The 13,272-nt window shown below is 41.8% G+C and overlaps 1 protein-coding gene across 1 annotated transcript in view; it reads left to right on the forward strand.

Annotated features, from left to right (window-relative positions):
- The window catches only part of LOC115312448, a 40,408-nt gene that overhangs the window by 24,011 nt on the left and 3,125 nt on the right, over positions 1-13,272 (forward strand). The window contains exons 9-11 of the mRNA XM_029971250.4: positions 2,356-2,450; positions 2,985-3,198; positions 9,199-9,375. Of these exons, the coding sequence (XP_029827110.4) occupies positions 2,356-2,450; positions 2,985-3,198; positions 9,199-9,375 (486 nt within the window). The remainder of the gene's footprint in view (positions 1-2,355; positions 2,451-2,984; positions 3,199-9,198; positions 9,376-13,272) is intronic.

Genomic DNA, 13,272 nt, shown 5'->3' on the forward strand with positions numbered 1-13,272 from the left:
ATGCACTGTAGACCAACCTAGCATGTCTCAAATTTTAAACTCACTATAGTATTCTTAGAAGTGTGTTTGATAAGAGGTTGGAGTTACTTGGGTGCCATCTTCGCTACCTGAATGTCACGATCGACGGACATTAGGAAGGCAATAACCCTCATAGGAAGTCGGCTTGTTAGACAAATTGTTGACTTTTTCATTAATGGTTTCAAGGCTGATGTTGCAATTGCAGTATTGACTTCACCAGAGGATTGACCAGTTTACGAAGATTGCGAAAATGTAATCCCTTCTTAGATATTCATCGATCAGATTTCGCGTTTTTACTCCCGATTTCAAAAGTGCGCACAAAAGGATTGACACAAGCCCTACCTACAATGGCGCTTAGAAGAGTGACATTGTCGTTTCCATGTCGTCGTAACTCCCTCGGCAGCACGTCCTTGGTGAGTGCGCCAACGAACTTCCAGTATATTCTTATTCTATCTCAATGCGTTTAAGTTCAATGGGGAAGCGACATCAATGTTATCATTTTCCATCGGTTAAAAGCTATTCGGTCTGGATTGGTTTTACATTTGGACATACGACAGACGAGGCCGACGCGCAGTGTGCATTCCCAAACTCGGGAAGCAGATGATGGAGGTCTGCGCTCGTCGGCAGTTACTTCAACAGAAGTAGAGCAAAATTAAGACGCCAGTATCATTACGTAACGTCAAGAGGCTGCGGATGCGTAAAAGGAAGGATAACGTCCACCTCAACCGAGTAAAGTGTGTTTTCATGGCGCAGTTGAAGACCTAGCGACGGCGACTCAAACCGTTGCCGGCTCGTTGGCGAACGCAGGCCTGCGTCACCTACGAGGTTGGAACTTGGAGGCATGAGCGGAGAGGCTCATATGTAAAAAAAAAATATGTGTTCATCAGCAACAACAAGAAATACTTTTCTTATTTTCCGACATGTGGAAGAGATGTGGTGGTTAAACGTTTAGCCATTTCGAAAGTAGAAGGCACCAATGCCCACATTGCTTTTTTTCTTGCACTCAATAAGACCGTTTCTGCCTAAACTGGAGAATTTGCCATTTAAATAAAACTTAACAAAAGGAGGTTTCGAAAATTTCACACATGCAATTCAATTATGAGTTCTCTCAGAGCAAAGAAGCGTATGTATTATAACAAACACCTCAGTCCAAATTGACTAAAAAAATATAAAGACATCTATTAAAATCTCTTCTTTTTAGAGCTTCTATTTGGACTCAAAATGGCGCATTTCAAGGTTTGCATTTTACTGTAAGATAGGGCTTTATTCAGTAATTTGGTGCCCACTTAATTTTTTTGTTTCGCAATGGTTTTTTAAATGTTTTTATTCACTACATTGGTTTTATGCAAATTAAAAAAAATTCGCACAAAAATAAAAAAAAATTCACAAAAGAAATACGTCTCTTGCGGTTCCAAGACTTCTTTATTCAAATTTGCTTTCGTACATATTCCTGACATAAATAAATTGCCGTGTCTCGTTTGGTATGGAATGACCAGCCCCTCATATATTAAATAGACACGCTGTGATCGCTTAATTCGTTTAAAGTACTTGCTCTCCATACAATAAAAAGAAAGCCTCCGATGATATAATACTATTGATTATGGATATGTATTTGGTAGCGAAAATGTGTAGATACACGGATTATTAAGTATGTGTCGCATGTCCCGTTGACACTGGTAAAAATCTGTTGTTCTTCTTTCGTTCACTTTTTTGCTGAGTGCGGTTGGTAGCCAGGTGTTCCCGATCAGAAGGTGATCTGGGCTTAATTTTTCCTAGCGCCTCGGATTTTTCTCTCTAAGAAAGGATAAAAAAATATCTGCCGAGCCGGGGATTATCACGTAAAATCTGAAAACAAAAAGAAAATGGATACAATAAAAGCTCTTCTAATTAAAAATGAAAATGACAATTAATGAAAAAACTGTGGAAAGTAAAATATAAAACAGACACTGCTAAAGGCATTGACACATCATGATATGCAGAACCGTTTTTATTAATATCAAATGCGTGTGCACTGCTGTATAGATAGGCAAGTATCTTCAAAGAATACCAGTTAAGTTGTGAAATTCTTATGAAAAACACTATTTTACCTCAAGTCTCAATAGTTAATGGCCATACCTCGTACAGTTTTAATGTATTGACCGTATCACACTCTGGAAACAACTAAAATAAGAGCGCCACATTTTTAGTTAAGGAGAGTTATAAAATTGACAATGAGAACAAAATTGTTCAAATGCAACTAGGAAACTCAAATTTGTTTGTTTTAAAGATTTTAACTTTTATTATCCTGTCTAAAATGCAGCTGGGACCATTATAATATACGCTGTCTTTATAATACAGTTCCAGCAGCACCGGAATTAAGGTTACCCGGATTGGCAATTGACCGGGTGGTAATTGAGTGGACCATTAAAGAAGGACCTGTAAATCTAATACAGGTATGTATTTGTATATATAACCCCTTTATACGCATATCTGAAATGCTCATACTTGTGTGTTAAGATGGGTATCAGGAATGCCAGGTCTACATACTTTGGAGCATTACAATAAACACTCGAGTGTGCTTCGTTGATCAATTGCAAAATTAACCATGTTAAACTGCCTTGAGGAGAGAGTATGGGTAGAGCGAAAAAAAAACAGCTTAAACAATATTTAAAAATATATTCAAGGACAGAACGTGGACAGCACATCTTTCGAAATATGTAATGTTCGTGTTTCGTCCTTCTATGTTTATTCTTTCTTTAGTTATTAAGTATATTAAATATATAGACAAAACCAAATAATAATATCAATATTTGTTTGGACTGGATATTTGAAGGTATTAAAAATGGAAAAATACGTTTCACGTATTGTACTTACGCATATTAGTTATAACAAATTTCGTGGACGTTAATTCGATTAAATGAGAGTGTAAAGGTGCGATTGGGTGCTTTTTTATAAATAGTAATTTGTATTTACATATGTGCTTCCAGGTTTCTAAGAATAATAAAAAGTGGTTAAACTGCACTTCATACAACGAAACCTGTACGAGTGCCAGGACGTTTCAAGGTCAATCTACATTGAACAGTGGAATAATCACATTCAAGCACCTTCAGCCCGCATCTAACCATTGGGTGTCGGTGAGGGGCTGCAACGATTACGGATGCGGTCATCCGAGCGAAATTGAAGCCCCAACAGATATAACTGGTTGGTATAATTTTTTTTTAAATATTGTTATAACTTGTACCACGTTGGTTAATCGCGTTCGGTTGTTTTACCCGCGTGGGTCCTTAGACTTAAAACACTCTTAAAATGTACGACTCCAAACAATATGGATATCTTTGCAATAACGTTATCGACTACCGGAGTGGACGCAACAAGACGTGCATGACCAAATTGTATAGCATGTGTTACCCAACATTACCGTATATTGCAAATATTCATCTTGTCACGAATATTATAATCTTGAGCTGCAGATCCTAAAATAACCCATCGCGCCCGTTATACAAAAAAGAAATGTTATCCGTACTGTTCGTTAATATACGCAGGCTGTGTAGAGCCTGCCATTTTAAAACGAGGTTAATGTAGGTCACCGAATATATCGGTGACCCTCCAAACAGTATGTACCACCAACTAGCCGAACTACATGCCTTGCTGAATATATCGCAGTTCAGAAAATGCCAAAATGTGAAGCACCTCTGGTGCCATTATGTTTATGAGAATTATCGCGTCGATCTCAAATCGTCTCGCATTCATTCGTCACTGGCATATTTTACGGGCCATGAGGCTTCTATGGGGCACGACTATTGTTAATATTTTACCTTGGGCGCTTCTGGCACCATAAATATATTTCAAGATAGCGTCAAGAACAATTATTTTAGAGTGACTTAACCACTAATATAACCAGTCTTAATTCGGGCTACCAAACTGTGATCGGATTGAACGTGCTAGAATAATTAAGCACGCTTATTGACCAATATTAGGTTTCTTGTCTGCGAATCACTAAGTTTCGCTCGCGCTCTGATGAGACACATAAAAGTTATTTTGAAGGACTCGTATAAAAAAAATGTAGCTAACAAAATGCGCAAACAGTTAGCCTTGAGGGTTCAATTTTTTTGTTTTTAGTTTAACCATTAACAAGAAATCATTCCTTTCCCACTCCAGCGTGCCAAATGCAGGGGTAACAGAATGTGACATTTAGGCCGGAAAAGCTTGCCGCCCATGTGAAGCTATGATGGCGTGAACATCGCATTGAAAAATGTATTAGTTTATCATCAGGAGCCCGTTGTCAAAGGGTGTGCACCACCTGAGTGCTGCGAGGCCGTGGCGCTCCTTCTTTTCTACACTGGGGCGGGGACAACGTATCAGATCATAAAGTGGAGTACGAACAGCAGTATCACTACATATCCTCCAAGCCATCTGAAAGTGCTTGCTGGACGAGTATTTACTCTGACTGTAAACTCAGGCAGGGATTTGGAGTCGCTCTCGCCGCGAACTGCATGTTACTACAGTCTCCGAGCATCCAGCGATTTCCTCATCGCCACAGCTGGCGTTGCGGTCTTCTCTCGCGCACGATCAGCCCGCCAGCACTCCTGTGCGTGCACGTGTCGCGGCAGTAACCCGGATCGACTGGAGCACGACGCGCGGCTGCCACTTCTGTTCAATTAGTGAGGAGAAAAGCGCTGCGTCAGCATTCGGCAACCACTCGTGGTTTCTCGATCTGTGTGTGGAACGAGAACCGGAAACGTTAAGAGGTAAGCCACAGAACACAATCGTGTTAAAAGAAATGCTTATGTTTTAATACAATTGCGGGTGATCGTCGTTTTAAAATAAATGCAAGTACGTTCCTTCCAAAGAGTGGAGACGGTGCCATCGAAAGTGAGTGCGTTCAGTACATACTACGGCGCGCTAGAGGTGCTAGCTCTGTTCACTAAACAAACAGAAGCGCCAACGTATAGACTGGTACTCAAGAGCGCTCTTCGCGCACCAAGTTTTCCTTTGAGCACGAATGACTTCTTCCAGCTCCATTACGTAACTTGGAAAACAAGTTGGCTGCGCGGACAGAAAAGTTATCGAGGCAAGGAGGCACGCTGCCCTTTTCACGCAAGAGACAGCTCAGGCGAGCCAGAAAAGATTCAAAAAGAAAGATGAAACATCAAAGAGTGTCCAGAAAAGGTTCGTTTGTACATCTCGCCTCAAAACTGATTTGCGTGTAATCTCCTGAACGGTGGTGGGCCCTTGCACACCTGAAGTTCTTCCTCTTGCTCTGAAAGAACTGATAATGGAACACCCCTGACAAGTTTGACAGTTTCATCAGTTGAGAAACGAGCCCAAAAATGGTGTCCTTTAAAATCTTGGTGGCTGAGATTTTCTGAAGCAGTAAATAGACTGCTGTCTGCAGCTTTCTCGATCACTAAACTTTTCGTCTCGGCGCTTGATGGGTTTCTAAACATTTCGGAGAATTAAAACATTCCACGACAGTTCATATTGTCACAAATGTATACTTATTTACACTCTGCCGGTCCACGCAGCACTTAAAATAGCATTAGAATAGTCGCTGAAGTTTTTTTTTTTTTTTTGTGGCATAGACTAGGTGCATGTGCCATTAACATATAACAATTGCTCATTATACAATCGTGCAGGGCGATTTTAATAATTGAAAACACAACTAAACATTGCGACATTCCCCGTGTTTAAATATAACAAAATAAAAAAAAAAGGTGTGTCGGGATGACCAGTCGCGATTTTATAATAGGAAATATCCCACATGACTGTAATTTGGTATTTCTTAAGACGTTTAGGGCACATAGATTGAGTTTTCATGATAAATGTAGGCCGTCAAAATTTACGTTACCGCATCTTTAACTAATTTATATTTGGAGTTATTTTTGCTTCTTCCGGTAGTATGTTCGACATCCTGGCCGTTTTCCAAAATTTACCGAAGTTCACTCCATTACGAGTTTCTACCTTGGCGACCGAACACCCACTCCCTAACTAACGTACAGCGTCACCCCGGCACTCTGGCTTTGCTAATACCACCTATGACGCAGCCCAGATGATTAACTTTTACCTAGTCAAGTAAGGTTTTGAAAGCAGCTCATATGTTTGTATCCTGTCCGTGCGGTCGGCAGTGGTTGCACGACTTGTCGATAGTTTCGATGGGGCGCGTTTTTGTACGCTATGCTTTGTTTTGTTGTAGCACTCAGATAATGAACCTCGGAGCGTCGGAGTAGGAGTGATGTCTCGTTCACACTGGAAGCGGAGGCATAACCACAAGGTGGATCCACGTTTTTTGAGCCGCGAAGCAACTGGGACAGAGCAATGGGGACGCGTTTTTCCCAACCGTTCGGAGACCGATTCGAGCCAACCGCTTTTGGGAAGCGGGAAGCGGAAAAAAATTAAAACGCGACGCTGACTTGGTGTCGGTGGCTTTCGAAGAAATAAGGCATCCGTCGTTGATGTGCCGCCCTAGACGCTGCATGTCTAGCTTTGCACGAAACAACAAACGCAATGTTCACATCTGTCACTTGGATACGTCGCAAAGCCGAAACCCATTTCTTCTTTGCGTTGTTTGTAACCCATTTCTGCTTTGCGTTGCCCGTAGAACACGGAAGGCCACTTATGATCCCCTGAATTAGCAGCTTTTGTACTCACTTCGGCAGTGATATAAACTGCTGAAATGTATCTACCCAGTTCATAATCGCCTGGAAGGATATAAACATCGTGGGTGTAATTGACTAGCCAACACGCAACCATAGAGCTAGGGCTGCAGCCAGAATTGCTGCGTTAGCCGGACCCATGACGTTTCTACCACCAAATTGAATGAAGGTCGTCCATTCAAGAAATATATTGTATGTACCACATGAAACATGGGCAATCCACACCTCGTTTATGTGAACCAAATGCCAAACGTTTACCACACCTGATTAACCTATGAATGGAGACAAGTCCGCCACCAACCAGACCACGACAGTCTAGCACCGAACACATTCCCAAGTTCCACCAATTCCGCTCACTACTCCGAATTGGAAAAGCGAAGGAAGAGGGGGAAAACTGGCCCTCTTATCCAGAAGACGGGTTTAATTCTTCATAGGGGAAGTTTCCGATTGAGAAGAGGGTGGGGGACATATTTCCTTATTTGAGGAGGAGGCTACGATTCAGCAGGGCGCGCCTTGACGGGCTATGCTTGCGGGCGACCTCGGGGGAAATCGGCCGCGTGGTATCGCGGCTCTGTGTCTTTTCTCCCGCTGCCTGAACTCAGGACGCAAGCGAGCAGCACGAAGAACATCGTTCTGTGGAGAAGTAGCTAAATATTACTTTGGATAGAAGACTCACTTGGATTTTGAATCGCAAACAAGGTTGCTAAAAGCAAGTCCTGAAATATAACGCGTAATCGCCGAGAAACCGCCAAACACGTCTTGGTGTGTCTGTACAGTGCCACTCGCGAGCCGCGTCCTCAACCACTCCTCAAAAGCAGGGCAACCGCCAGCAAGAATTCGCCGTAAGGGTGCACGGACTCAACACACCCAAAGATTGCCGGAGAAAGTCCAGAGTGCATCGATGCTCAGCAACATTTTGTTCCTAATATTCTACCCTCACTGAAATCGTAGGCTTGCAATTTTACCATCGCACCCTTAACTACTGGAAATCCTAAGCTTGTAAGTTTTCAACTGAACACTTCATTATTCAGCTGATTCGTCGCTCAAGACTATTGACTTAGTGTAGTGGACTTTAATCTGTAGACGTAGACAACTATTAGTAGCTTAGAAACGACCATTAGCACGTTTTCCGGACTGTAGATATTGCTACCTAGGCGCGAAACCGCATAAAAAAAAATAGGAAAACTGTGTAGGTAGCTGAGGTAGCGCGAGTTCGACTCTCTCTTGTTAGCGTAAACTACCGTTCTTGAATTTGTTAGACACTTGTGACTTACAATGAATGATTTATACGCTCTCGTGGTTTCGCAATGATATGCTCGTTTTAACATTTGTTTTGTTCCTGTTGTAAGTGTGCTTTCGGTACGTTAATTACCTCAATTTATTTGTTCTCTCTTTTATATGTTATCTAGATGCTCGGACATTCCCTTGAGGTAATTCATAGCGGGACCCGCTTCAAAGAGTGTTTACTATAACATCGTTGGAGCATTCGTCTTATATAAACTACACATGTGCACCGCTCGTACTGTAGATTTACATTTATATTCCAAGGTAAATCATGTGCCATATTTCAAGCATGCATTTTTTTTTCGAGGGGAGCTCTTAGGCGCCCATTTCCGGCTTAAGCAGCGTCGCCATCGCCGTCGGCGTAACCGCGGGGTGTATTATGGGACGTTTCACATGATGACGTCACACGTGACGTCACGTGTGACGTCACGAGGCCTACTAGTGACGTCACTCGTGGTGTCACAGCCGCGTTGCATTATAGGTAAATTTCGCCGCTAAATTTAGCGGAAAAAATTCCCCGCTAAATGCAGCGCAAAATTTTTCCTGCTAAATTTAGCGGGAAAACTTCTCCGATAAATTTAGCGCAAAATTTCCCCGCTAAATTTGGCGGAAAATTTTCCCGCTAAATTTAGCCGGACATTTTCCCCTAATGGGAGGCGAGCAGGAGAGGAGGAGGGGAGGGTACGGATTAGGAGGAGGGGCATAACCTCCTCTCCGTGCCTTCCGCTCCTCCTCCTCAAGAGCTGCGCTCTAGTTCGGCGTTACAGGGAATCGTAAACGTCTCATTTTGTCAACGCTACCCCCAATCGCAAATTTTTTCCGCCCATCCGTCCGTTCGATTTCCGCTAAATTTAGCGGGAAAAGTGGCGTCACGTGACATATACACCTTGGGGAAATGGGCGGCACGTCAACTATAGCTCAACTCAGTTTTCCTGCGAAATTAGCGAGAAAATTCCCGTCTTGTGGCCTAGACACCAATCCAGTTTTCCCGTCAAACTTATGGGGGAAACTCGACCTCACGTTACTTCACTTCACGTGACCTAGGCAACCATTCAGCTTCCCTACTGAGTTTAGCGGGAAAATATGCATCACGTGTCACACCACTTCCCTTACTCCACCCTTCTCATCCCTTCCCTCTCCTCCACTTGGACCTCCTAGCAACACAGCCTAGATAGCCCAAAGTAATGTTGCTTCCAGGGAGTTCCATAGCATTCATTTCATAGCATTTTAAAGATAAAGATGTCTACCAATTTTATTTTTTTAGGTTTAAGCAAGCCAACCGACCTCCGGATAACCCCTTTGACGAAAGGAACGGCACTGGTGGAGTGGAAGTCACCCGAGGAGCCCGCAATTCCGAGAATGGGCTACGAAGTTACGTGGCTTTGTCAACCAGGCGATCCGAGGAGCATTGTTGTGTCGGATTCCAGGGCCACCATCATAGGTATTACGGCTTAAAGTCGCCGCTCAATCGTGCTGATGACTGGATTTGGGAAGCATGCATATCAATCGTTTGTAGGGACCCGAATGTTGCTTTATTTACAATTTTTATTCAAATTAGCACAGCGTTGTGAGCCAGTTTAAACAAGCGTTTTTGAAGTGAAGATACAGAAAGAATAAAGCGACGCCGAGAACCGGAAACTGCTCGTGCTAAAATTTGATATGTATTGTCACGAATGACAACTGATGAGACGACGAAAACTGCAACAAACTGAACTTTTAATGAGGCAAAGTTGTGCCCGAAACATAACAGAGGTTGGCCAGCGTCGCAAGCGTCGATGGCGGTGTGACAGCAGGCCATCAAGCGCTGGGGTGAGACTGACTCTGGCTTGCCACGGGAGTCACTTATGCACTCGCGGGGGCTTCTGGGATATTCGGCATAGAACATCTGGCCCGTAGAACATTCGTGCCTCGATCAGACGAAAATGTTCTCGACCTTACGAGAACGCTAAAGTGAAAGAATAAACGAAAGACGCGCCGCTCGCAGGAATCTAACCCGGGAGCCTTCTCACGAAGGCCGAGCACGGTAACCGCTCGGCCACGCGCGCGCTCGCTCGGCGACGCGCATGTATGGAGCTGCTTCTTGACCTACCATTTTTAGAGCGCAGCTGTTAGGCACCCGTTTCCGGCTTGAGCGGCGTCGGCGTCGGCGTAACCGCGCGGTGCATGATGGGTAAATTTTCCCGCTAAATTTAGCGGAAAATTTCCCCGCTAAATTTAGCGTAAAACTTTTTTCGCTAAATTTAGCGAATAAATGTTCCCGAAATCTAGCAGAAAATTTTCCCCACTAAATTTAGCGGAAACATTTCCCCACTAAATCTAGCGGAAAACTTTCCCCGCTAAATCTAGCGGAAAACTTTCTCCGCTAAATTTAGCAGAAAAAATTCTCCACTAAATTTGGTGGAAAATTTTCCCCTCTATATCTAGCGGAACATTTTCCCCGCTAAATTTAGCGAAACACTTTTCCTGCTAAATTCAGCGGAAAATTTTCCCCTAAAAGGGGGCGAGCAGGAAGGGAGCTGGGTCATAGCCCCCTCTCCCTAGCTGCCTTCCAATCCTCCTCCTCAAGAGCCGCGCTCTAATTCGGCCTTACAGGGAGTTGTAAACGGCTTTCATTTTTACAGTAGCATAATATTCAGAAGTGCTCATCTGCATAAAGTATACTGCAAAGTTCAGTTGTGGTGGAGCCAGGAGCAATTAAGAAAACTGCGGTCATTGAAAGCTTCAGACACACAGGCAGTGGACACTCGCAATGAGCTTATTATCGCTTCGCAACTAACAAAAAAGCGGTACCAACCGATAGAAACGCAGAATAATGGATAAAGAAGCATGTACTATGAACAGACCAAGACACCCTGCGATTTTACACCTGTCAGTGACTCGACAAACTTGCATTTCAGCGATGTAATTTAGGTCGATTTCATTTCAAATCGTGCAGAAAAAAAGGTCACATCTCGAAAACGTCTGAAAAAAAAATGTGTATATGATGAAACTTTTCCACTAGAAGGAAACTGAAAACCGTTCTAGCGTCAGATTTTTCGTTTTTGAGTTATGGCTTCTAAGGGACCAAAGACCGAACAGGTCGCATATATAGGAGCTTGTTCAAACTCAAACACATTCCGCTCAACAATAAAAACGTTTTGCGTGACTTTTTAATTTACATTAAAATCGGAAGACGTTCTTAAAAGGTGTTTTTTTTGTTTCATTTAATATTGCAAAAACAAATTGCGATCTCACCCATTTTTCAATAATTTTCCAGGTTTGTATAACGATAACTTTTGAAACAATCAATTATATGTAAAAAATGCCTGTGCAAAAACATAATATGACTATTATTTAATGACATTAGCTTGGCCAAACACACTCTTAAATAAGAACGAAAACTAAAATTTCAAAGTTCAACAGACATTTTCTCAAAATTGTCATTTTAAATATTTTCGTTTTTTCCATTTGAGGTGTCCTCACCATGGTATAAAACACAAACATAAATCAGTTGTAATGTTTGGTTTGGACAAATAGATCCGTGCATTTAAATATTCCGAATTATTTAGATTATATTTTATGATGCAAACCTTCGTCGTTATTTGAATACCGATCACTTAATTCATTCTTGACACCTTGTTAGTGTATTTGTGGGCTTCGATTTAACACGCAATTAAAAAATAAGGTTGGCCTGTAGACAGATATTTTGTTTAGTATATCAACCTTTTCCTATGCATGTCTAATTTATTAAATAAAATATGAAATCACAATTAAATCAAACATTTCATTTTAGTCATGATGATTAAAATCCTATCAAAAATTTGCACCAAACGTTTCATGTGGAAAATTAGAGTAATCGGGTGAAACAAAATATTTTCAATGTGCTGACATCCTTAGCACAAAATTTCAGGTTTTCCCAGCTGCAGCTTTTCCACGCACATAAACATTTGTAAGAAGGTAGGCTTGTTTAAAACTACCGATGTTCATTGTCTTTTTTTTTGTGAAAGATTATGCCTGCATATATACCATAAGGAAATACACAAAATTACATAACATATATGGCAAAGCAAGTTTGCAGATGTGATCGAAAAGCACCTTTAACGCCGCACAACATTGCATTCAATTGTTAGCAATTTTTTTAGGTTAGCATTTAGAAACCTGTCTTTATATTTTTCATTCATAAGTAATGCAACCGAATGTTTTCTTTAAAACCTACAGCATTCCATTTTTTCATTGGCGTCAATCTAGTGGACCTTACGTAATGTTCAGTCATTAGGGAAGTGCGAAGTGGGCGTTGCGGCATGCGAACACACCTCAAGTATCAAACCTCATTTCACAACCGCTTATTGACAGAACTTAATACAACTGAACGTGCTGATGACTTCGTCCCGATTGTCATCACTGTAACTCAAAATTATTTTCCCAAAAATGTAGGCAGCATATTTGGCCCACTGCTGGGATGCACAAAAAGAGCAGACCTGTCACCGTCATTTGGTGCGTGACTTGTAGATGAAAATTCAAATAAGGATTGTCTTTCAACTGTATGTTAACACGACTTGCTAAGCCTTGACAGGAAACCTTTAACTAATGTTAATGCCGCTTTGTGGTCACATTAAACTTTCTTATCAATTACATTTTTAGATAATTTATATATTTATATCTGCAGAGGTCTTGTAATTGAAGCTACCTAACTAACAATATGCTATCGTAATCAGCAGCCTTATACGCTCTCGTGTATGCTATCTAGTATCGCTGGATTGAGAGTGACTGTTTTGAAATTTTTAATTGAAAATTATGCCAAAACCAATATTTAGATATACCCGCGCTTTACCATGCCTTGACGTCAAGGGAGGGCATATTTGTAGGTTCAGCGGGCTGTCTAAATGTGAACTATTCCGAGCAGTTGTTTCGTGCTGCTGCGCGGGTTCTGAAGCGCACATCATAAGTATTCATTTGGCACCATGAGTCTGGTTTTATTCACTTGGGAACAGACTCTCCACTCCAAAGAGTGAACCCCTGCCTTCCGTTGATGTAATGTTTTTATTGTATGCAGTAGAGACTTTCACGTTGAAAAACACGATGAGGACCAAAATTGTAAATTCAATAACCTTTCGAAAAAAAATTTTGGCCCATTATTGGGTTACTATTAAGAGTTGTTTGTTGTTCTGGTTAGCAATTTTTTAGCCGAATTAGGGACTACGGAAAAAAAACGCTTTTGCAGCCCTTTAACGTCGCCACTCAGTTACACAAATGTACATCTACGCCGTCTACTCAAAGTTAAATTGGACACTGCAGCAACTGAAATGCCTTCACGATGCCAGGTTATGGTCGCTGATTAAAATGACACCACATAGTTGTA

The sequence above is a fragment of the Ixodes scapularis genome, unplaced genomic scaffold (assembly GCF_016920785.2).
Source record: "Ixodes scapularis isolate PalLabHiFi unplaced genomic scaffold, ASM1692078v2 PGA_scaffold3__209_contigs__length_174095766, whole genome shotgun sequence".
Lineage (NCBI taxonomy): Eukaryota > Metazoa > Arthropoda > Arachnida > Ixodida > Ixodidae > Ixodes > Ixodes scapularis.